Source organism: Artibeus jamaicensis, unplaced genomic scaffold, assembly GCF_021234435.1.
Source record: "Artibeus jamaicensis isolate MK-2021 breed Jamaican fruit bat unplaced genomic scaffold, CSHL_Jam_final scaffold_1019, whole genome shotgun sequence".
NCBI lineage: Eukaryota > Metazoa > Chordata > Mammalia > Chiroptera > Phyllostomidae > Artibeus > Artibeus jamaicensis.
In genome coordinates, this window is record NW_026522025.1 from 5,356,158 (window position 1) to 5,377,666 (window position 21,509).

Genomic DNA, 21,509 nt, shown 5'->3' on the forward strand with positions numbered 1-21,509 from the left:
AGAGAGGTCTCACAGAGGTGGAGGACATCCCAGGGAATAGTGTTTCAGGCAGAGGGAACAGTCAGGACCAAGGCTCTGAGCAAAGAACACGCCTGGAGGGTGCCAGGAACTGACAGGCAGCCAGTGACTTGGGAACCAAGTGAAGGGGAACCACAGAAGGGGTAGGCCCAGGCCTGGTGGGGCTTGAGGGCCACAGTAAGGACAGGTTTTTGCTGGCATGAACTGGGAGCCACGCTGGGCTCTGAGCTGAGGTGGGCCCTGGGTTCGTGCAGGTTCACGCTGCCTGCTGTGCTAGGACCGCTGTAGGTGATGGAGGCAGAAGCAGGGAGGTGGCTGTGGACAAGTGGGTGTGGCAGGGAGGAGTCAGACTGGGGTGGGAGTGTGGAGAGAGGACCCTGGCGTCTGAAGGAGGGGCTACACGCAGGTGGGAGCGGTGGAGGGTGAGCCCAAGGTTTCTGCTTTGCTTCCAGGCGCGTGGTGCTGTGCTGCCTGGGATGGGAAGGTGTGGGAGGGCGGGTGCTGGCGAGGCTCCAGAGTTCAGGACTGGTGGGCAGTGCGCCGCGCCCCGCCTATGCTTTGTCTCTGGGCCCTGGCAGGTCACCGCTGCCTATGAGGGCTGGACACCAGCTGGCTGTGGGTCCCATGTGGTGGACAACACGTGTGTGGTGAGAAAGGGGGACATCGGTGCAGCAGGCAGGACCAGTGAGGAGGCCAGGGCTAAGGGAAAAATCCTCCCAAACTCTTCTTTCTGATGAGGTAGCATCACGGAAAGCACTCAAGAGCTGCCACATGCAAAAACCCAAATGCCAGAGGACTGCGTATCCAGGGCACTGGAGAGACCGGCCTCCCTCCCCAAGACGGCACCGAATCGCCAGTTTCCTGGATGGCCACACCCTGACGGCTCCACGATTTGAGAAGGCAATGGCTTGGTTCTTGCAGATGTTGGCAGGCATTCTGGGAGTGGGGAGGGAGGGCTGGGCGTGGGCCACAGAAGAGGAAGGTCTGCAGAGGCCAACATCTCAGGAAATGGGAGCCATGCGCACAAAGATGGGACTTTAGGAGTGAGACCAAGAGCAGAGGGGTCTAGCTAAAGTCACCGTGCTGCACCAGGGCATGATTTCTGCAGGGGACCACTTGAGACTTGGAAGCTACGGGGGAGATGCCTGTCAGCTATCAGCCGAGTTTGGCATCATTAACCAAGCTTTGCAGAAGAATCCTACAATGGTCAGGCTATCCAGAGGGCAAAACAGCAAAAGGCTTCAGACCTACATCACCCCCTCATGGTTCAAGTGGCTCTTATTCACACCAGCACAGAGTGCGAAAGGAACCACACATCTCCTGCGCTAGCCACCCACGCCCCATCATTCTCAGCCACAGAAAGATGTTAGTGAGACTCCAATTCTCCATTTTTGAAAAATTTATTTTATGCCCTTAGAACCTAAGAACTGCCACTCATGAACCAAATTAAAATTAAGATTCTTTCCTGTTTATCTACTTCCTTAATTTTATAAACAAGATTCTGTACACAAGAGGTAGCAGAGGAAAATTCCAGTCTGCTTGTTCCAAGCTCAGAAGGTAACTGCACACACCTCAATGTTAGTAGGGGGGGGGCGGAAAGACAGGGCCGTCTGAGGACTCGGTTCTCTAGGTCCTAGGCTTGATCTGGTTGTCAGTGACCGGGTGAGGAGTCACGGGCGCGACGCCTGCTGGGATGCTCGTTTTCTTCCCCAGGACGCCTCTGCTGTGCAGACCCAGCTGCAGTGGGCCTTGCGAAGGGAGTTTCATGAGAACATACAGCATTGAGTTAGTTGTGCAATTCCTATTTTTGAAAGATTTATAAAAACATCTTCATCCAAAAAAGTTGGCAATAAAAACGACAACTCTTCCAAGGTAAGCCTGTCACAATTGTCTCTTGGTGGCACTACATTTAAAAAAGTCATCAGCAGGTTTGGAGACTGCAGCTGTTGGCAATCGAGTGGTTACTGGCTGAGTGGAAGGGACGGTCATCGCAGCAACAATGCAAGCAAAATTAACCGGCGCATGTGACACACAGTTGTGACGGCGATCCTGATGAAGCCTTACAGTGAGGACAGCAGGTGCTGGGGTGCAGAAGGCGTTGTTTCCATAGGAAATAAGGGACTAGAAGTGGCAATTTCACTCCTGAATTTGGGCTCCTGAGTGCAGCTGCTAGCGATGAAATCCCAACACATCTCATCACTGGCATTTCAATGTCATGTCCCACACAATCTTTTTGTGAGGATGGCGGTGGGGTGGGGTAGAGAAACACAGTAGGGAATGAAATATTCACATACTCAAAATGAATTTTAAAACATCACATTCAAAATTCCGAGAACATCAGAACCATTAAAATGTGCCACCCGCCCCTAACCAGTTTTCTCAGGGCGCAGTTCTGCTCGTAAGTGCTGGCCCTCGGTCTACTCAGTGTCTCTGACGAGAGCCACCACCAGCCTGCAGGCGGTTACGTTAATTGCCCACAGCACCCTGCACCCTGGCTGCGCAGTAATTTCAACTGACCGCAGTGAAACGACTGGGTCACTGACAGTGGGCAGCGACGAAGAGCTGATTGCCCTGTCACGTGTCCACAGATGCAGAAGCCACCAGAAAGGCACTTGGGGCTGGACACTCCTCTTTGACTTGGCAACTCGGACAGCAGCAACCTGGCACTTCCTAAGGCTCCCCTAGTTGGACATCTGCGCAGCAACTCAAAATACAAAACGTACAAAATACACAACATGCTAAACAGGCACCGCCCCCCAGTACAAGGGGAGCCGGTATCTAATCTGAAACGGAGGAACGGTAGCATACCTGGGAATCACAACTAAATGATGGTCGTTCAACTGCTTTCTAGTTACTTCTGGGAAAATATTATAAACCCTGTCCCTGTCTTTTCAGTGTTAATGTTCACGTGGAAGAGAAACAAAGTCCCAAATTCCTGGTCTGCATTAAAATGACTAGAAACCCACCAAGTAGATCTCCTGATACAAATATTTAACCTCATGTACCAGAACCAAGGGGTTCAGTAATTATGTTTTAAGCAAAAGCAAATGATTGCAGATCACATGATTTAAGACTACAGTTTATTCAATATGTCTCCAAGCATTAAAAAGATGATTTTATGAAGTTTAACTCAATAAAATTATATCTTTAAAGTGCTTTTTTTTTGCTGTTTTTAAAATCTGTTTCGGGCATGGCTGATGTCAGAGAATTCGCCCTGTACTTCTGGGGAACACAGGGTTTTTTTTTTTTTTTTTATTGCTCTTTTCAATTTCAATTATATCAGGAAAAAATACCTTCAGAGATTAATAATTTCCAGATTTTTGATCCTGGTAACATTTCACCAAGATCCAAGTGTATGCCCAGGACTCTCATCCAAACCCACATCTGAAATTCCGTACAAATAGGGAGACATATTAAATACAAAGGTCTGTGTAAACGGAATTCCTTACTATTTTACAATGAAAAGGGATTTTATCACATATCTTTACATTATTTTAAATGGGATATCTCTAATCAATGTCACTGCAAGATTAAAAATTTGCCCCCACTCATCTAAAGGCAGCTTACTTTTTTAAAAAATATAAAAACCAAAGGAATATCTTTTGTAGCATCATAGAGAAAGCAACAGCTTTACCCTCACTCACTCTTGTATGTTCACCTATCGGAAGTCTGCCATCGGCTTTATTTCATCAAACTGCCACAGAAATGGAAATCCACATGTGGATCATGCCTTGGGAGAGCTGAGCCACAGTCCTGGCTTCTCCCGCTGCCAAACAGCTCCCCCTTCTGGCCACAGAGTGCTTTCCTTAAACACACGCTCCTTCAGGGCCACTGCAGGCTCCTTCAGCCCCATGTCTGGTTCTTTACAGGGTTCAAAATGATACTTTGATTTCAAAAAGGTGCCGGGCATCCAGTATCTGTAATCTGACTCTGCACTGTGTGCTGGGAGTATTCCTTTAGGGATCGACGTCGTCAAGGTCACTCCTTAGCTCACCAATCATCATGGGTGATTCTGAACCCTTTGAGAAAGGAAAGGAAGTTAATGTCATGCCAGGGAAAGTTAGACAGAAAGGCTGTTCTATGCTCATTGACTTACTTGTATATCATAGTTTAAACAACTTTCTGTTTACCTAAGAATAATAAAACATGACTATAACATTTGTATTAGACAACTCCTGATTATGCAAAATTTAAATTTCTCTGTTTTCATTCAGTCACTGAAGCAAACCAGAGACTCACCTACAGTTACAACACTACCATGCAACAAGGCAGGCAGCTCTCCTTAGAACTTGGGAGCAATGGGATAAAGCAGGGAGAGGCGCTGGCTGCCCCAACATCTGCTTTGTGTCAGAAATTGCCACATGGCCAAAGATGGCTCTTGGTCACTCCTGTGTCTGAATTCTGCCTCCGTCACCGACTGTGGCCTTTGTTTATACAGGGTGGGGCAAAAGTATGTTTACAGCTGTTCGTATGGAAAATAAATAATACAAGAACAAACTGTTTCATGGGCTCACAACTATAAACCTACTGTTGCCCCACCTTGTACACTGAGAGTTCTGAGCGTCTACCATGGCCCTTGAGACCGATCTGCCTGGGGGTGGGGAGGAGCAGGAAGAGACTCCCTATAAAATGATGGGTGAGCTCAGTGGGAGTTAGACGGGGAGAATGGGAGGGCCCGAGGGGAAGGAAGAAGTATGTTCGATAAACTAAAAGAAGGCCGCTGTATCTAGAACTCAGAAAACAAGGGGGAGAGGCAGAGAGGGGGCCACAAGTCCAGGAACCAGCAGCTGCGGGAGCTCTTGTCTGGTAGCTTTTATTTTTGCTGCAACTAAAGGAGGTCAGCCTTAGTTTCCCTTCTGTAAAGTCAAGGCAATAACAGCCTCACAAGGTCATCATGAGAATCTTAAAGATTAAAAAAAAAACATGCCTAACATCAACGAGATTCATTTAATGAGGCCTCTGCCAAGCCCTGGTGTGGAGCCACAGAGGAGGCTGCCTTTCTGGAAGGGTGCAGAGCAGAGAGAAGATACACACGCGTCAGGACATTTACTGCATTTACGTTACATTTATGGCTTTGTGCAGTGGGTGTTTAATACATATTTTATTCCTTTTCTACTACGGTAGTACTGAATTAAAAAAATCTTTTTTTATCTTCACCCGAGGACATTTTTTTCCCCATTGCTTTTTAGAGAGAGAAGAAGGGGTGGGGTAGAAAGTGGGTGGAGAGGGGGAGGGGGAGTCAGGGTGGGGGAATAAAGAGAGAAAGAAAAGGAGAAATACTGATCAGCTGCCTTGTACGCACCCTGACCAGGGGTTAAACCAGCAACCCAGGCATGTGCCCCAACTGGGAATTGAACCTGTGATCTTTCGGTCTATGGGACAATAGATTGTCTAACCAACCGAGCCACACTGGTCAGGGCTGAAATTTTTAAGTAAGCTTAAAATTATTCCTTAACCTCTCCAACAAGTAGGTAGATCTTAACGTCATGAGGCCCTTCCTCTCAAAGGTCCACGTCTCCTGGAAGGCTGGTGAAAGCAAATGCTGGAGGGAGTGAATTTTCATAATTCGGCAGAAGGAATAAGCTGGAACGAACACAGCCGTGGCCTGGCTTTATCAGGACTCTCCAATGTGACCAGAACAGCCAGCCACAGGCCGAGGGCAAAGCCCTGAATGAATTTTACGTTGCAGCGTTGTTCCACTTTGTTAGCACACTGTGAGTGGTCCTGAACAGAGGTAACTGGAGGATGGAGCCGGCGTCGGCTTTTTTCCTGATTCTAAACATTCTTTTCAGAAACCGTCAGGGCAGCTGCTGCCCTTCCGCGCGGGGACGTGCCCCTCAGTTATACCTGCTGTAAGTGCCTCTCTCCATTCTCGTTCGCGGGGCTGCTCTCCGACCCGTTGCTGCTTCCTGATTGCTCTTTTTCATTCAGCAGAGCTGTGGCGTACGCTAGCGTGTCCTGTGGGAGAGTTAAACACAGCAGGGAAAAGTCAGGGAGTGTGCAGTGGCGGGAGCAGCACCACCAAGGAAGGCTGCCCTTCACGTGACCTTGGGAGGCACTGGGAGAGTCGAGGGCGGTGCCTTCAGGACAGCCCCCAGAGCACCCCTCAACTTCTGTGCCATGTGGGGGCTGCAATGACCAACCCGCACTGCTTTTCTTTTCTGTTTGCAAACTGTACACCAATTTGCTGCCTTTTCAGAGAAATTTCATCATTTCTTTTGCCCTTTCTCATTTTCAACCTATACCTCTTTTCTCTGAAGCTGCAGTTTCTGAAAAACGTACTAAAAATTCTACTTAAGGCATTTCAAGCCACACAAAACCAAAGACAACCCTCACCTGAGCTGAAATTGTTCGCTGAAAAGTTTTCCCAGTTGACGTTTCATTAGAGACATTACTTTGCGGGGTCCAATAATGTTCTGACATCTAAGATGGAAGGTCAAAAACACCATCAGAGACGACAAATAAGCTCACGTGAGCCCATAATTTCTACCATTAGATGAGAGAATGTAAAAGCATCTAAACAGCATATAAATCTATCCAGACCTTCTATCACTTCAGGAGATTCTTTCCTGGAAAATTTCACTTCCACTCTCAAAAGCTCAATGAAATACTACTACTTATCCAATCGCCCCCACTTTTTTACCTGTAAAGGTAAATGTACTATGACACAAATTTAATGCATAAAAACAGGCGTCAAGTGTACTAACAAATGTTGAAGCCTGCAACTATTTTGAGGCTAGTTTCAAATTAAGTTTCAGAGATCTCCCGACAGACACGCCCCCGTCGGCCCCTGTGACGACCAGCGAAGTGCGCAGCGTGGTTACCTTCTTCTGCAGCCACTGCACGGCCCAGCTCCAGTGGTGGGAGTTCTCCTTGAAGTACTCTTTGGCAGCAGGACACCTGGCCATTGGAGACTGCTGTTAGCCAAGTAGATTCTTTGCAAATACCCGTGTTGAATGTGCAGCACCTTTTCATTTTGAAAAACAACTGCTACTTTCAGTGAAATCCAGTTGTCTTTAAATTAAATTTTTCTTTTTTTGTTTGGATATGTTCATGTTATATACTTCAAAAGGTAACAAAAGGTAAGTATGTAGTGAAAAGTCTCTTATCTGTCTCTAATCCATCTACTCAGTTCTATTAAAATTCAAAGTCGAGAAATAAAAAGTATAATAAAAAACTACAAAACAAATAGTACATTTACTAAATGACCTCTCGACAGAACCAAACTGATCTTTGTTATCTGTGATTTGAATAAGAATATTGTTTTTAAACATGGACAGCTGCCCCCTTTCTGGAAAGCTGTCCTTCATATGTGAAGCTAGTACTGCCGGCAATACTGCCACCAGCTGGTGTGTACGGAAGAAATGCACGAAGGGTGTGGAAGTACATATAAAGACACTGGTCTCCGGACGGCGTCTGCGGGCACCAGACACGCTGTGGGCCCCAACACTACTTGGAAACGTTCTTGGGCAAGTGCTTGTGATGACCTGCTGCCAGTATCATACCTAATTAATGGACACACCACTGGCTCTCATCAGTGTCTGTTTAGGATACTCAACTGCCACAGATTAAGTCAAACAGATTTCTTCTTCTTATCTTGGTACAAGTCCAAGGACAGCTATGCCCATGACCAGGAATCAGCAAACACCCGGAGCAGAATAAAGTGGGCTAAAAGGCGGCTTGGGGCAGGAGTCCGAAACGGTGTTGTGGTCTGCTCACTGCCCTCATCCGCCCTGGAGCTGGGAAGGGGAACTGAAGTGGCAGTGCACTGGGTTCCTTCTAACAGGGGGAGCCTTTGCACTCCAAGTGTCTGCTGACAGATGACTGGATAGGCAAAATGTGATACAGCTACACAATAAAATACCGTTCAATCTTAGAAAAGGAAGAAAATTCTGACGTGTTACAACACAGATAAACCCTGAGGGCATTGTGCTAAGTGAAACAGTCCAGTGACCAAAGGACAAATAGGATATGATTCCACTTTAACGAGGTTGCAGAGTAGTTAAATTCACAGAGATACGAAGCAGACTGATGTCTGCCAGGGGCTGGAGGGCAACAGAATGGGGAGTTAGTGTTCAATGTTTGGCGGTGATGAGCTTCAGCGCCGGAGCTGAATGTTTCTAGAGGGGGTGGTGGTGATGGCTGCCCAACAGTGCGATGCACTTAATGCCACTGAACTGCACACCTAGAAATGGTTAAGATGGGAACTGTTATGTTAGTGTGTTTTACCACAACTGAATGGACAGAAAAAAGAACTCTGTGTGGAGTCGATTGGCCTGTGCTCAGGTCCCGGCTCTGACCACAGGCGCGTGGGACTGCCAAGGGTACCTAGCCCCCGAAGTTGCCGCAGAGGCTGAATGAGAACGCAGAGACAGCATCTGGCACAGCGCCTGGATTCGTAAGTGTAGGCAGCTGTAGTATGACTTTGTCTTGAGAGACTGTTTTGAAAGTGGGGACCTAGAACGTAAGAGTTGGTAACAAGTCATATTAATGAACAGTATCTTGAGTGAAGGCTCAGGAAATCTTGATGTCAATGTCCCCAACATCCACCCTGACTCCTGCCTTTCCAGCATTGGGCTGGGGGTCTAGCCTTGTTTCTCGGATTCGTAAGGTCTGTCACTCTTTTCACAGGCCCCTCCACCTCTCTCTGAGGTCACCTGACCAGGCTGCTGCATCTTGCAAGGGACCACACCCTGCCTGAGCCAGGCTCTCCAGGTACCAACACAGAGCAGATTATTTTCTGGTCACATATGACTTGTACCCGTGTTCTCCCTGCATTTGTGAGTCAATACTTACTTTTGAGCAAGAGTCACCAGAAATTTGACGCACTGGTAGCAGCGACTGCTGTCCACGTGGTTACTGTGGTGCATCAGAGCTAAAGGGAGAGCAAAGTTCAACACTAAAGCACCGAACTGGAAGTGGGTCCAAGTAGTCACAACTCTCCTGTGCCAAAGACTTACAGCAAACTACTTTGATAAGCAGATAAATAAGTAAATTAAAAGCATGGTGGCGACTCAACAGGACCCCCCCAATTCTGAAGGGTAGAAATACTAAATAGTATTCAAGAAACATACATGGTGATGGAAGTCGGGCTTCTGGGAGAAATGAAAGAAACTAAAATTTATACTGGCTGATTATTCACCCAAAGACCTCTGAGCTTCTCATCCACTGCTACTGACAGAAGAGCAGTTTTACTCTGTTAGTGTGATCAAAGAAATGTGTGGTGTTAGCTGGGTTCACCAAATATTTCCTGCTCTGGGGATCTAAAGAGGAGTGGTACTTGGACCCTGCTCTTGAGGAGTGTACGACGGTCAGTTCCTGAGCACCCGGGTGCCGCTCTGAGTAGAGTCCACCACTCCGAGGGCGCGTGACCCAGAACGCTGCAGCTGCAGAGCATTGTAGCTTCAGTCTCCTTTCTGCAATAAAGGAGGTCCTCCATCTCTTCTTAATACATGAGCAAAATGTGAAATAACTTGGACTAACTGGAAATACAGGTGGATGGTAGGAGGTGGGTAAGACTCTTTTTAACCAAACTTTTTCTAAGAAATAGCTCACTAAAGCCACTTCAGCTTTTTGCAAACAAAAACACTGGTGAAAATCTTTTGAGTAGACAACAGAAATCTGGGTGCATTCATAGCAGAGGTAAGAAAGCAGTCACATTTCATGGGTGTGACAACACCCCGAGTCTGAGCTTTTCGTTTTCTCCTCCCCAACGGTTACAGGGTGGAGTAACTGTGTCACACAGTGCTGTTAGCATGTGAAACAAGTCACAGCGCCCTGGAACCTCACCCGACCCAGTAACAGGAACCCCTGTTGCACTGCAGTGACTGAAAGTAGGACAGCATCTGGGACGACCAGGTTCTCTGGTTTTGACGCTCACGACTAGAGTGAGGGAACCCAGTGGCCTTACTCAGACTTCTGCTCGATTCCCACAGATCGATGCCAGGGAAGCGGGGCAGGGGGATGCTGGCTGGCTCTCAGCACACTTACTGCTGACACTGCCCATTAGGGCCGGGGGCACTTGCCTAGTAATCCATTTTCCGTCTCAAACACAAATTTGACTCGCTCCACTTGTATGGGGTCTTCAATGATCTGTGAGTGGAAGGGAACAAAGGTTGATAAACGAAAGAAGGAACTTGTGTTACAGCTACTGGTGCCTTTAAAAAATCAGGAGATTCAGTTTCTAACTTAACAAAACCCAATACAACAGTATCTTAAATTTTAACTACAGATGAGAAACTATTAGGTAACATCTGAGAACCCGTTTATTTCTTGTCAATGTGTTCTTACCAACACCTGCAGTTCTCTGTTGAGTTACATGGATGTGTATCTCGTGCTCGCCGGGACAAGAGGGTTATGGTCTGACCGGTTTACCAACAAGTTCTGCTACAACACGGTTCTACAGACCGATGGGGAGGCTGACGCCACACAGGGCTGGGTCTGCGCCTCACTCTCGCTGTGTCTCCAGTGCCCCTCGCGCTCAGCTGTGCACAGGGCAGTGGGTAAGTGGTTTGTTGCTGAGCAGACGAACAATACAGAGCCCTACTCCTGAGGAGCAACAACCTTCCAAAGTTTGTAGAAGCACTGGGACTGAAAGGAGGTAAAGACCAGCAAGACAGGCTTTTAATAAATGGCATCCATGATGTAGTTCCTTAATTGAAAGCATTTGTCACATGTCTGCCCTGTGCCAAGGCCTCTACATCCCTGCCAAGGTCTCAGGGACGTAAAGGGAACCCAGTCCCTCCCTCTCTCTCTAAGGAATCTCTGGGCGAGTCTCTCTCACTAGCTCACAACCAGTCACCAGATTCTATTGGTTTTCTTTCCAAACACCTCTTGATAGGTCCTGTGCTCCTCTCGACACTGGTGTCTCTTCAGCACAGGCCGTGTTATTCCAGATTCTGATACTGCAACAGTGTTTTTTCCATCCTTCAAACAACTGCCAGGGGACTCTTTCTGAGACAGAAATAAGGCCCCAGAGCTCTCCTGCTCAACGCCCTTCCATGGCACCCAGCACTGACAGCTTGGGGCTGCAACCTTAAACAGTCTAGAGGCCAGGATGACAAGAGATGAGCCCAATGGGCTGGCCATCAGACCTGGAGGGGTAGTGAGGACAGCAGGGGATCAGCGAAGTGGGCATTACTGTGCTTTAGGTGACTGTGGCATGCAGGCACTGGGGCTGACAGGGCCAGACTGGATGACTTGCTTTTGCAGGAGAGGCTGACTCCAGGAATTAGAAAACAACACAGAACGACTCGGGCCAAGTCAAACAGGAACACAGGCAGCACTGGGCTGCCAGGCACCAGTGTGCAGCTGTGCTCGGGAAAGGGTCCCTGTGCGTTGGTACCTGAAGCCCTTCATGATCTGGTTTGGGCTTCTTTCCCCATGCACCACGTAGTCCCCCCTACTTCCAGCCACACCACTTACTTGCAGTTCATGGAGCAATCTAGGGGTGCAGGGGAGAGCAGGGGCTATGGGGCTAAGTACTTGGTTCAGATCCTGGCTTCGTGACTTGTTAAAGGTTGGTCTTGGGCAAATCATTCCACCTCTGTAAGTTCTAATTTCTAATGTGATACTGTAGTTTGTTGATTACAGCTAAATAATTTAGCTATATTTTTTATATTTCCAAAATTGGGATGCACCCTGTAAGTCAATTACATTTTAGTCTAATGGCTCCTTCAAAACACTTTTATTAGTACAAACACAATCATTCATTCAGATTTGAATGGTTTAACCCTGATGATGACTGTGAGTTTTCAACAAGATAACGTGTGCTGAGCACGGCTCCCTATTGGCAGCGGGGCTACCCCTACTCCTCTGCTCCGGCACTGCCGCTGCCTGTGCCGCTGTCTAGCTCCCTCGCTGCACTGTGAGCCCGTGAGGCAGAGTTTTATCACCGCTCATCTCCAAATCAGTATGCGCAAAAAAATGACTGATATAAAGAAGATTCAGTAAGTACAGAACAATAAATGGAAAAATAGGAGAAGACACAACTTTTTATGTGTACACAACGCTGACTAATACATACATAAATACGAGTGAATCAGAACACTTATGACTTACCAATATCTCATGAAGTAGCTGGAACGTATTCTTTAACTCATGGGGTGGAGCTGTTTCTAGTTGGCTCTGAAATGTTTTTAAAAAGCATAAAAATTCTAGTAAGTCTTTCGTGGAAAGCACAGTGGAGTCAACAGTGTCGGATCCAAGCCCTTGTTCTGCACTGTCTGGCTGACCTTGGCAAAGTCAATTCCTCTCTTTGGGGGCCTTAAGTTCCCCAAATGCTAAATCTGGGGAGTGAAATAAACAACCTCTAGGGTCCTCCCAGCTGCAGCACTCTGTGGTGCTTTCCTATGAAATTAGGAGGGAGAGAGAAGGAAAGGCAGCAAGGGAATTTTAAGTCACTAAACAAGCCCATATTTGTATTCCACTTACACCGTGTATGTCCTATTTCGTTTTCCAGACTACGCTGTTGCAGCTATGAGAATGCAAGTGAGTATGCTCTGAGATGAGTGTGCCACGAGTTAAGTGTGTAAGAGAGAAAAATCTGCCACAGCTCACTGAGTGAAGAAAGCAAGGCTCAGAAAACACACTGCTCTTGTGTGTTTAACAACCTTACACACACACAGGGAGAGGGCACTATAACGGACCCTGCATCACAACGCCACACCCTGAAGGTGTCAGGCGTGGCACTGAGCAAGCACTTTGCATAGCAGACCCCACCGAGTCTTCACAATCTGTGAAGTCAGGTCCCACTTCTAGTTTGCAGAGGAGGAAACTGCCCAAGGTCACATGATCAGTAAGTAGTAAAGAGAGGAACTCAGTCACCTCTGATAAAGGTCTGCAGAGAAAACGCTGAGGGGAAACCACATTTTAATAGGAGTCCGAAGACACAATCCACTAGTCACCTGCTACCTATCAGTGCCACCTGCATCAGCATTATAAATCCTGGTGCAGGTTCGAGGGTGTGGCAGAAATGCTGTGGGCAGAAACTCACACACACGGTGTAAATGTGCAGAAAGAGGCCTGGAAGGACACACACCAAAGCGACAATGTTGGTCCTTGGGGTGGGAAGAAAGGGGACACGACTGGTTGGCGTTGGTCAAAGTGAGCTGTGGCCTTATTTGTATGTTTTAATTTTTTAAAAAGAGAACGTAGTCATGTATTATCCATGTAATTAAAGGTTAAAAATGAATGAAATGATGTATGTAGGCTTAAAGGCTTTTCTACTGGCCCCCAAAAAGGCAGCAAAACATCTGGTTTCGTGCACAGCCCTGGGGCCAGACTGCCAGTGCCCAGGCTCCCACTCTGCCACCCACCAGCTGTACGGCCCTGGGCAAGTTACTGCTCTGGGCCTCAGTTTCTTGAGCGGAAAAGTGGGGATAAAACAGCATTGACCTTTCATGGGACTGCCTGAGAATTAGGTGAGTTAGAGGCTGGAAACAGTGCTCAGCCCCCAGGAAGCACTGCACACCTGGCAGTAGTCAGTGCGCTGACCAGGGCTATGCACTGAGCTCTGTCCCCACTTCAGGTGAGAAAACCTGCTTTTGATTTCTAATGTCCAGAGGGGAAATAATCCAAAACTGGAAAACATTTTGCGCAATAATGGTCACCAGAGCGTTACTAACTACAAAGTAGTATTCTTAACAGCTGAAAGCTGAACCTCACACAAAACACACTGCTGGTAAGGGAATGGTTAAACCACGGTACATGAGAGGGTGAAGTATTATACTCACAGTAACTTTTAACAATATGTGAAATGTTTATAATGGTAAGTGAAAAAAAGCACAAAATCACAGACAATAAAATCCCAATTATGTTCAAATAAATGTGTAGAAAATAAAAGGGATCTATAAGAGAATATTCACAGTGATTATCAGTGAATGCTGTTATTTGGGGTTCTTTTTTTAAAAAAGAGCCTCCAGTACTTTTATGACCAGGAAAAACAATGAAGGACATTACAAGCAGCACCCTATCTGGGAGCACAGGCGCCAGGCCGTCACGTGGTTTGACCGAGGCCCACCTTGATGAAGTGCAGCATGGTGAAAGAGAAGCGCTCGTTACAGAAGCAGCAGTACACCACCATCTCGATGAGCGCCAGGAGCGAGCCCGTCAGCTCTCGCAAAGCAAACATCACCTAGTGGGAGGGCAGAAAAGAGTGAGCTCTTCTTATGCCGGTTAATTGTCCATAGGTTGTTTCTGGCTTTAACTGAAACTAATTCTGATTTAATATCATCAACATTGCCTCAAAATAGGGTTTCTTTAACTGCTAGAGCTCCACGGATAGACTTCAGGGTATATAGGTCTGTCTGAAATTTAACATAGTTTTGTGCAAATGTGCATTTTTTTCTTGAGTCACTTTAATCAGATTTTCAAAAGTAAATGCCTTTCCCAAACTAAAATTACTGACAGATCCGGAAAATACATAATGTTCAGCTTAAAAAAAGGCATATAGCATAGCACTGTTAATGGAGCTGAAAGACCACCATGGCACAGACTTGTATACATACGGAACGCCGGTTATGAAAGGACTGGAGGATTCAAGTGTCAAGAAGGGGCGGCTCTGGGTGGAAGGGGATGTGACCTGGCTGCAGACAGGCCATGACAGACGGCTGAGCAGCCCACTTCCACACTGCTGGGGTTTAAAAAGAAAGTGTGTGCTTCACAGCTGTACTATTCTGGGGCCGGGACACATACAAGAGGCTGGGAACAAAACCTCTGACCACAGACTGAGGAACTGTGGTTGGTGAGGCGCCATGCACCTACTGGGACGAGGAGGGGTAGCCAGCTGGGCTGCACTGGGAGGTCCAGTAACGTTCTCTTTCAATGACTATTTCTTTTGACATATATGATACATAGGAAGAAAAATTAACTTGAAAGATCATTTCTTCTTTTAATAATACCCTGCTTCGTCAGAATAACATGCAAAATATAACTAATAACAAAAGGTATTTTTCCTTAAATAGAAATAAAGAGAAAATAAATAGAAATAAGTAGAAATGTTCTTCGAAAATGGCTTTCGAAGAACAAGTACATACCTCTAACAGGTACGGTTTCCCTTCAGACAAGAACAGCAAGGCTTCCACTTCCTCATGGAGGGGCAACAGAGGGCTTGAGGGAGCAATGCTAATGGGCGGCCGCTGTTTCAGCACACCGGGAGCTTCAGGAGGCCAGAGAAACAGACCCCGTCTCACTTGATGTTATTTCATGAAATAGACATCTGCAAGGTCACACCGCCTCTCAAGACTCACACACACAACTGCCGAGTGCTCACAACCTGTTCCCTCACAGTGCAGTGAGGAAGCCGGCCGTGCAGACAGGACAGAATGTCTAACTATTTAATTCAATGTCTGCCTAAGCTGTAGCAGTGCCCATTAAGATTGCTAGAATCCTAGTGATCCCCTTCCCCGCAACCCCCACGAGACAATCTTTCAAAGCAGTAAATATATAAATTGTTTATGGAAAAAATGCCCGACGTGACTCGGAAGAGACATTGGACAAGACGCTTTTGTTCCTCGAACACCACAGATGCTAAGCAGAATTAACCCACACGGAAGGGTTATCCCATTTGCTAGAAAAACAAGACTTGACACTATTTTTTTTACAAACCTATCTCGACTAATGAATTAGGTAGCTTTGTCTTTTTAGGTGAATGAAACAGACTTAGGAAGGAGAGTCTACCTCAGACAACCCAGGTGCTCCCGGACTTCCCTTAAGCCAGTGCGCATTTCCAGCAGAGTGCTGTGTGTGATTCCACCCGGCTTCCTGAGTGGGTCCTTACTGGTCCCATGGCACTAAAACCCACCCACAGCCCTGGAGTCAGGGGCTGGCATCCACATACTGGCTGCCGTGCCATTTACTTAGTGGCGAGGCTTGTGCAAGTCAGTAAACCTCTCTGTATCTCAGCGTCCTCACATAAGAGGGTAGTATCCTCTCACAGGTTTGCTGAGGGGATTATAAACACAGTAACTAAACTAAAGGACCACGGAAAAACAGAACACACCAAAAACAGTGAATGGTTTTTAGCTGCTTTGCTGTGTTATTACTGCAATTGTGTTCGTGCTGCCATGGGAATGCCTGGGGGCAGCACCGACCCAGCGCACATGGGCCGGGGGAGGGGACAGCTGCGCGGGGCGGTCTGGGCTCCTGCTCTGTCACGTGAGAACTGAACTACCGCCAGTGGGGCATGTTATCGCCTGCACCTTATACATTCAAATGCACTCCAGTGACGTGAAGTACAGCTGAATCCCCTTTGTTTTCACAAAGTACTTTAACATTTTATCTCATTAATCCTTAGTATACCTGTGGGGTTGTTTTTAATACCGCCATTTTGTATAGAGAATCAAAGGGTCAGGTGGCTTGGTCAAGTTCCCAGAGCTAGGAGACTCCAACCCACACCCTGGCAACCGCACCACTACATCAGTTGTGCCAATTATGGTAATAAATGAACTCCAAAGTAGCCTTTAATTCTGTAAGTTTTTAATACTTACATACCCTTCCTATCAAAAAAATGACTGACTTTCTCTTGTGACAAACTAGTAAAATAAAGTGAAATTCAACATCAATTAAAACAATATCCGATAGCTTAATGAGAAACGAATAATGTGCACTGAATTGCTAACTACCCTTCAAGCACTACTGGCAAATTCAGGGCCCCTGAGGCTCCCCGATGCGCAGAGCACGCGCCAGAGCTCACCGACGTTCCTCTGGGAGGACACGTCCGAGTGCAGGACGAGCAGCGCCACTGTGTTGTGCAGGTTCCCAAACTCTCGCGCTTGTGCTGAGCTCCATCGCCGTATCTGTCAGAGAACATAGGGTGCATGTTCGTGTTTTGATTAGACACTTGAATATATTTTAAAAAAATAACATGAGACAAGAAGGGAAAGGATGTGCTGGTTCATCATAATTTGGGCCACGATTATTTCTAAGTATCTAATAGTAAAAGCGGTCAAACTACAAAAAATCATAGGCGTTAAGCTAGCTTAACAGTGTTTTCCCCTTTAGACATTCTAAAACAAATCCATTCGTGTACTCCAATGTAGGTATTGAGTGCCTACTGTGTACCAGGTAATTTGCCTGTGCCTCAGTATAATGGGGAAAACCCATGAGGCTGGACAGCGGGGGCTGGAGCCCTTCCCCACACACTGCGCTGTGTGGGTGTGGGCGAATTCTTCGCACTGAACACCGCCTGACCTCTTTGGACAATGGCAGAGATAACCTACTTGCTCTGGCCACTTTGTGGTTGTGAGAACCAGATGAAACCTGAAAAGTGAAAACATCTTCGATGCTGTGTGCTCCATAAATGCAGAGAATACTGATCATATGTACTGCCAGACTGGAGTAGATTTAAACCAGTCCCCACTATCAGTGGAATCCCTGGAGTGGAAGAGCTTAAGTGAAAAGCGGCTGTTATAAACCTTGACATGCCATCCTTCCACCGAGCAGGCTGCTGTGCCGTAACTCGTTTTTTAACACTGAAGGACGAGAGCAGCACAGTGGCAGCCTGGGAGCTGAGGAGGCCTAAGCAGCACGCACGTTGCCCCTACCGGAGGAAGGAAAACTGACACTATGCACACACAGGGCACCTAGAGCTGGGTCTGAACCCTGGCTCCACAACAGTTCAGCTGTGTGACCTGGAACAAGTCACACTTAACTTGTTTGCACTGTAATTCTCGCCTGAGAATGGGGATGAAGGTGCCTGTTTTACTGAATTGTATCAGTGGTATAACATAAAGTGACCAGTTGTGTCTGGCACATAATAGGTACTCTATAAATAGTATTTATCATAACTCTATGTTCACATTACACGTATTTTAAATCTGTGAAACAAAAGAAATATAATTGATGGGAGAAACACACCAATATAGAAACTTCAGAGCTCACATACATAAACCCTGTTATTACGAAGCAGCTTCCCTTCCATTTCCTGACCAAGCAGTAGTGATCTTTCAGGGTGCAACAGTACGATTTCACATGTGAATTCTGGCCTCGTTATCAGCATCCCAGAAGCGACTGCCACCCAAATGCCCTCACTCACAGTGCCACAGAGCAAGTGCAAGGCCCAAGGCCACCATTCCTCGCAGGAGTCTGCACCCTGCCCCGCCCCCATCAGAACCAGTCTTTCCTCCTACGCTATGTCACATTTTAACTGATACTCCAGTCACTTCCATGGGTTGTTATTACTGGGAAATTCTGTGAGAAAGCTATGAAAATAACTGAACAATAAAGAATTTTAAAGTATATGTACTATTATTGTACCTGGACTTGTATAAGGTTAGAAATGTCTGTCACCTGCACAGAGTGGTCAAGTGACCAGAGAACCTGCGCCACTCCCCGGGCTACAGCAGCAGGCGTTACCTGGCTGTTCTGCCGACCGGCCCCCAGGAGAAAGCTGATCATGTGCCGCAGCGCTGAGTGCCTTAGAAGAAGATCTGCAGCCCGAATACCTTGCTGTCACAAGATATGGAGAAGGACAAATTAGATCCCCACCCAGACAAAACCTGGTTTTAAAAACACAATTAAATGAGAAGTTTCAAGGAGTCACTAAATTTTTAAATGCTGTAATTTACATATAGAAAATACTTGTTCATATGTAACCAGTCTGTATTTTTCCTACGTACACAATTCCTTCAGAGGGTAAGTACTCTGTACTATAAAAAGGAATTAGAAAAAAGTCATTTACCTTTTGTACAAAAGTGTTGAACAGGGAAAAGTACTGAGCGCAGTTTTTACAGTTTTCTGGGACGTCTTTATCCAGCAGAGCAAGCAGTACCTCCAGTAACTGGTGAAGGCTTTTGAACTGGTCGGAGGAAAGGCGAAAGCACAAAAGGGAGAACAAGGTCAGACAGACACGCGAAACAGGACTGGTTTGAAGTAAATCACCGTAAGAACGAAAGGGAAGTCTGGCTGACACGATCCAGACTCAGATGAATTTATGCTTTGGAGAGCAGAAACAGATGATCAGTTGTACCTGCCGGGGAAGACTGGTGCTATAGGAATAATTAACAGGAAAGCCTAGTTTGGTTTCTTAGATTTCAGAGTCAAGGGTGTGATTCTACCACCTAATGGGCACATTTTCTGTACAGCCAGTTCCTCTCTGTCTCCTAAAAAAAGGCGGGGGTGGGGTGGGGTTTAGAGGAAACATATTTCTGAGTAACTCCCTCTACTACGCTACTTCTTCACAGAATCACAGATGCAAAGAATAAAAAACACAGACACAGGCATAGGGGCTAGAAATCAAGCCAATGGAGCAAATGGAGCGCAACAGCCTGACAGAATGACAACGGCAATATTGACTCAACTGTGAACTTACTTGAAAGCCCGCTGACGCCTCATGGAAAGCTTTGAAAAACATTTTATTTGTTTAGAAACCATTTTGGTTATCACATTACTTCTTCTTTCCCTCCCACCCCAACTGTTTGTGGACAAGTCTCTAGAAATTCATCTGTGATCTGAGAATTAAGACACGGCTTACTACTCCTGTTATTCCTCTGAAGATGGAGTTCATAGACTTTTAAAATACTCCCGTCCATCCTGTCACACCCATTATAAATACAGTAAAATGTAGCATTTATATAGCACTTCATTTTCAAAGTACTTTACAATGCAAAGTGGGTGGCAAGAGGCACCAATTCCATTACAAGGGGAAAATTGGCATAAAGTACATCAGCTGGATCTGGACATCAGACAGAAGTTACTGAGGCGAAAGGCTTCCCTGCTTACGTCCCTCACCACTCCCTTCCCTTTCCATCACCTGCAGTCCTGCCTCTAGAGGTCAGTGGGGTGCCATGGTGTGACTGGACCCCATCTGTAGAGAGACTGCACTAATTCTATCTTTACCTTTTTATGGGTTGATAGATGGGAGGCGGGAGGAGAAAGAGAGGTCCTTATGTTAAACATCTTAGAAAACTTCCACAGGGGTATTTTAGAGCCTTGGTATCCAAACTGTCCTAAGCAGTCCCTAATGACCTATTTCATATCTTCTGCATCCAGGTAACACTTTGCTTGGAAAATGGTGTTGTTCTTTAAGCTGACTAAAAACCACTGCCTTTGAGTAAATCTCAACTTCCTCACGATTCCTGAATTGGGAGACAGTCTTCTAGGTCCTTCCTGCGGGCACACTGGGCCTCCAGGCTCACTCCGGGCCGAGCAGAGCTCCTTCGGTCATCTGGTCTGACGGCGCACCCCTGGTCAGACTACGCTGAAAGAACTCTGGGCCTGGGTGTCAAGCGCTGTCCACGATTAAATGTCTTCCTTAGAGAATGTGCTCAAGGTTGCACAGCAGAGTCAACAACTGAATTTGAAGCTACACTTTCTAGAATTTGCATTTAGTTCACTGAAACACAATGCCTCTAGCCAATGTGGTTAAGGGGCCAATTAGTTTTAAAAATAACATTTTTCAAAGTTTTCCATGTAGTGTCAGCTGTTTGAAACAGCAAACTTGGGAAGTAACTGCTGTATTTGCTAGCACTTAATAACAGATTGAATAATCAAACTTAAATTTTCCCTAGGTCTTAAAAGCTTTGGGGATCGAGGATGGTAATAAAGACCATGGTTTGGGTTCGCATGTGTTGAATTGTGAACCGGAAAACAGGCTTAGGAAGAAGAAATTCAGAAGAACAGGAACAGATTAGGGAATAATGAAAACCAATGAAGGAACTATTTTGGCCAGTGCCCCTGCATAAATGGCACTATTTGGTCTGGCTGCCAAATGCATGTTTAGATCACAAAAACAGCTAATGAGGAAAGAGGCAAAGCCAGGGGGGCTCAGAATGTGTGTGGGTCTAGACTACAGCCTCTAGACTCAGGCTCGTCTCACTCTAGAGAGATCCAATCCAAACTCTTGAGAGAAGACTTTGAAAAGGGAGTGTTCTGGAGAGAGAATTCTAAAGCAGACACAAGCAGACCTCAATTCCTGGCCTACCTTGGTTTCTGTGATAGGAGGAGAAAAAGTCAGAATGCCTTCTACCCTGGCATCACCAGAAAGTCAGTGCACAGAGGGTGCATTCTACGTGGCAAAATTACCAGATTCCAACCCCAGGCTCTCTTTCTTATTATGTGCAATTTTAAATGCTGGGTAAAAACAGAGTGCACAGAAATGTAAAAACAAGACTGACCTTATCCTGATAAAACAAGGCACCGTCTAGGGTTTTCTCCAGAATGGTGGCCACGGCGACTCGTACTTCCCTCACGTTGCACTCCAACAGGAATATCCTAAAGAAAGAGGAGGGAGGTGTGAAAGGGCAAGGCGATTCTGCAAGTCAGCCCTCCACACATGGGTCCCACCCACAGTCCCTGGAACAGAATTACTCCCAGATGTTGGTTCAAATCTCCTGAGAGCTTTAGCACACGCCATAGGCCCCCGTGAGGGAGGAAGGCCAAACAGGAAAATGAGACCCCCAACACTGAAAAGCGAAGTTTTCTCTCTCTTCCCCTAAAATAAGTATCTGTGTAAATATAAATCTGGACTTAAAGAGACGTGAAAGACCCTAAAA

General features: G+C 46.5%; 1 protein-coding gene across 2 annotated transcripts in view; it reads right to left on the reverse strand.

Annotated features, from left to right (window-relative positions):
* Positions 1 to 1,399: 1,399 nt before the first annotated feature.
* The window catches only part of USP24 (ubiquitin specific peptidase 24), a 136,857-nt gene continuing 116,747 nt past the window's right edge, over positions 1,400 to 21,509 (reverse strand). For both annotated transcript variants that reach the window (XM_037161426.2, XM_037161418.2), the window contains exons 56-68: positions 21,132 to 21,228; positions 18,698 to 18,814; positions 18,373 to 18,465; positions 16,712 to 16,814; positions 15,054 to 15,175; positions 14,039 to 14,152; positions 12,079 to 12,144; positions 10,044 to 10,110; positions 8,815 to 8,893; positions 6,843 to 6,918; positions 6,355 to 6,441; positions 5,866 to 5,976; positions 1,400 to 4,037 (exon numbers count right to left, since the gene is read on the reverse strand). In XM_037161426.2, coding sequence (XP_037017321.2) covers positions 3,975 to 4,037; positions 5,866 to 5,976; positions 6,355 to 6,441; positions 6,843 to 6,918; positions 8,815 to 8,893; positions 10,044 to 10,110; positions 12,079 to 12,144; positions 14,039 to 14,152; positions 15,054 to 15,175; positions 16,712 to 16,814; positions 18,373 to 18,465; positions 18,698 to 18,814; positions 21,132 to 21,228 — 1,195 coding nt within the window. In that variant the 3' untranslated portion in view covers positions 1,400 to 3,974. The remainder of the gene's footprint in view (positions 4,038 to 5,865; positions 5,977 to 6,354; positions 6,442 to 6,842; positions 6,919 to 8,814; positions 8,894 to 10,043; positions 10,111 to 12,078; positions 12,145 to 14,038; positions 14,153 to 15,053; positions 15,176 to 16,711; positions 16,815 to 18,372; positions 18,466 to 18,697; positions 18,815 to 21,131; positions 21,229 to 21,509) is intronic.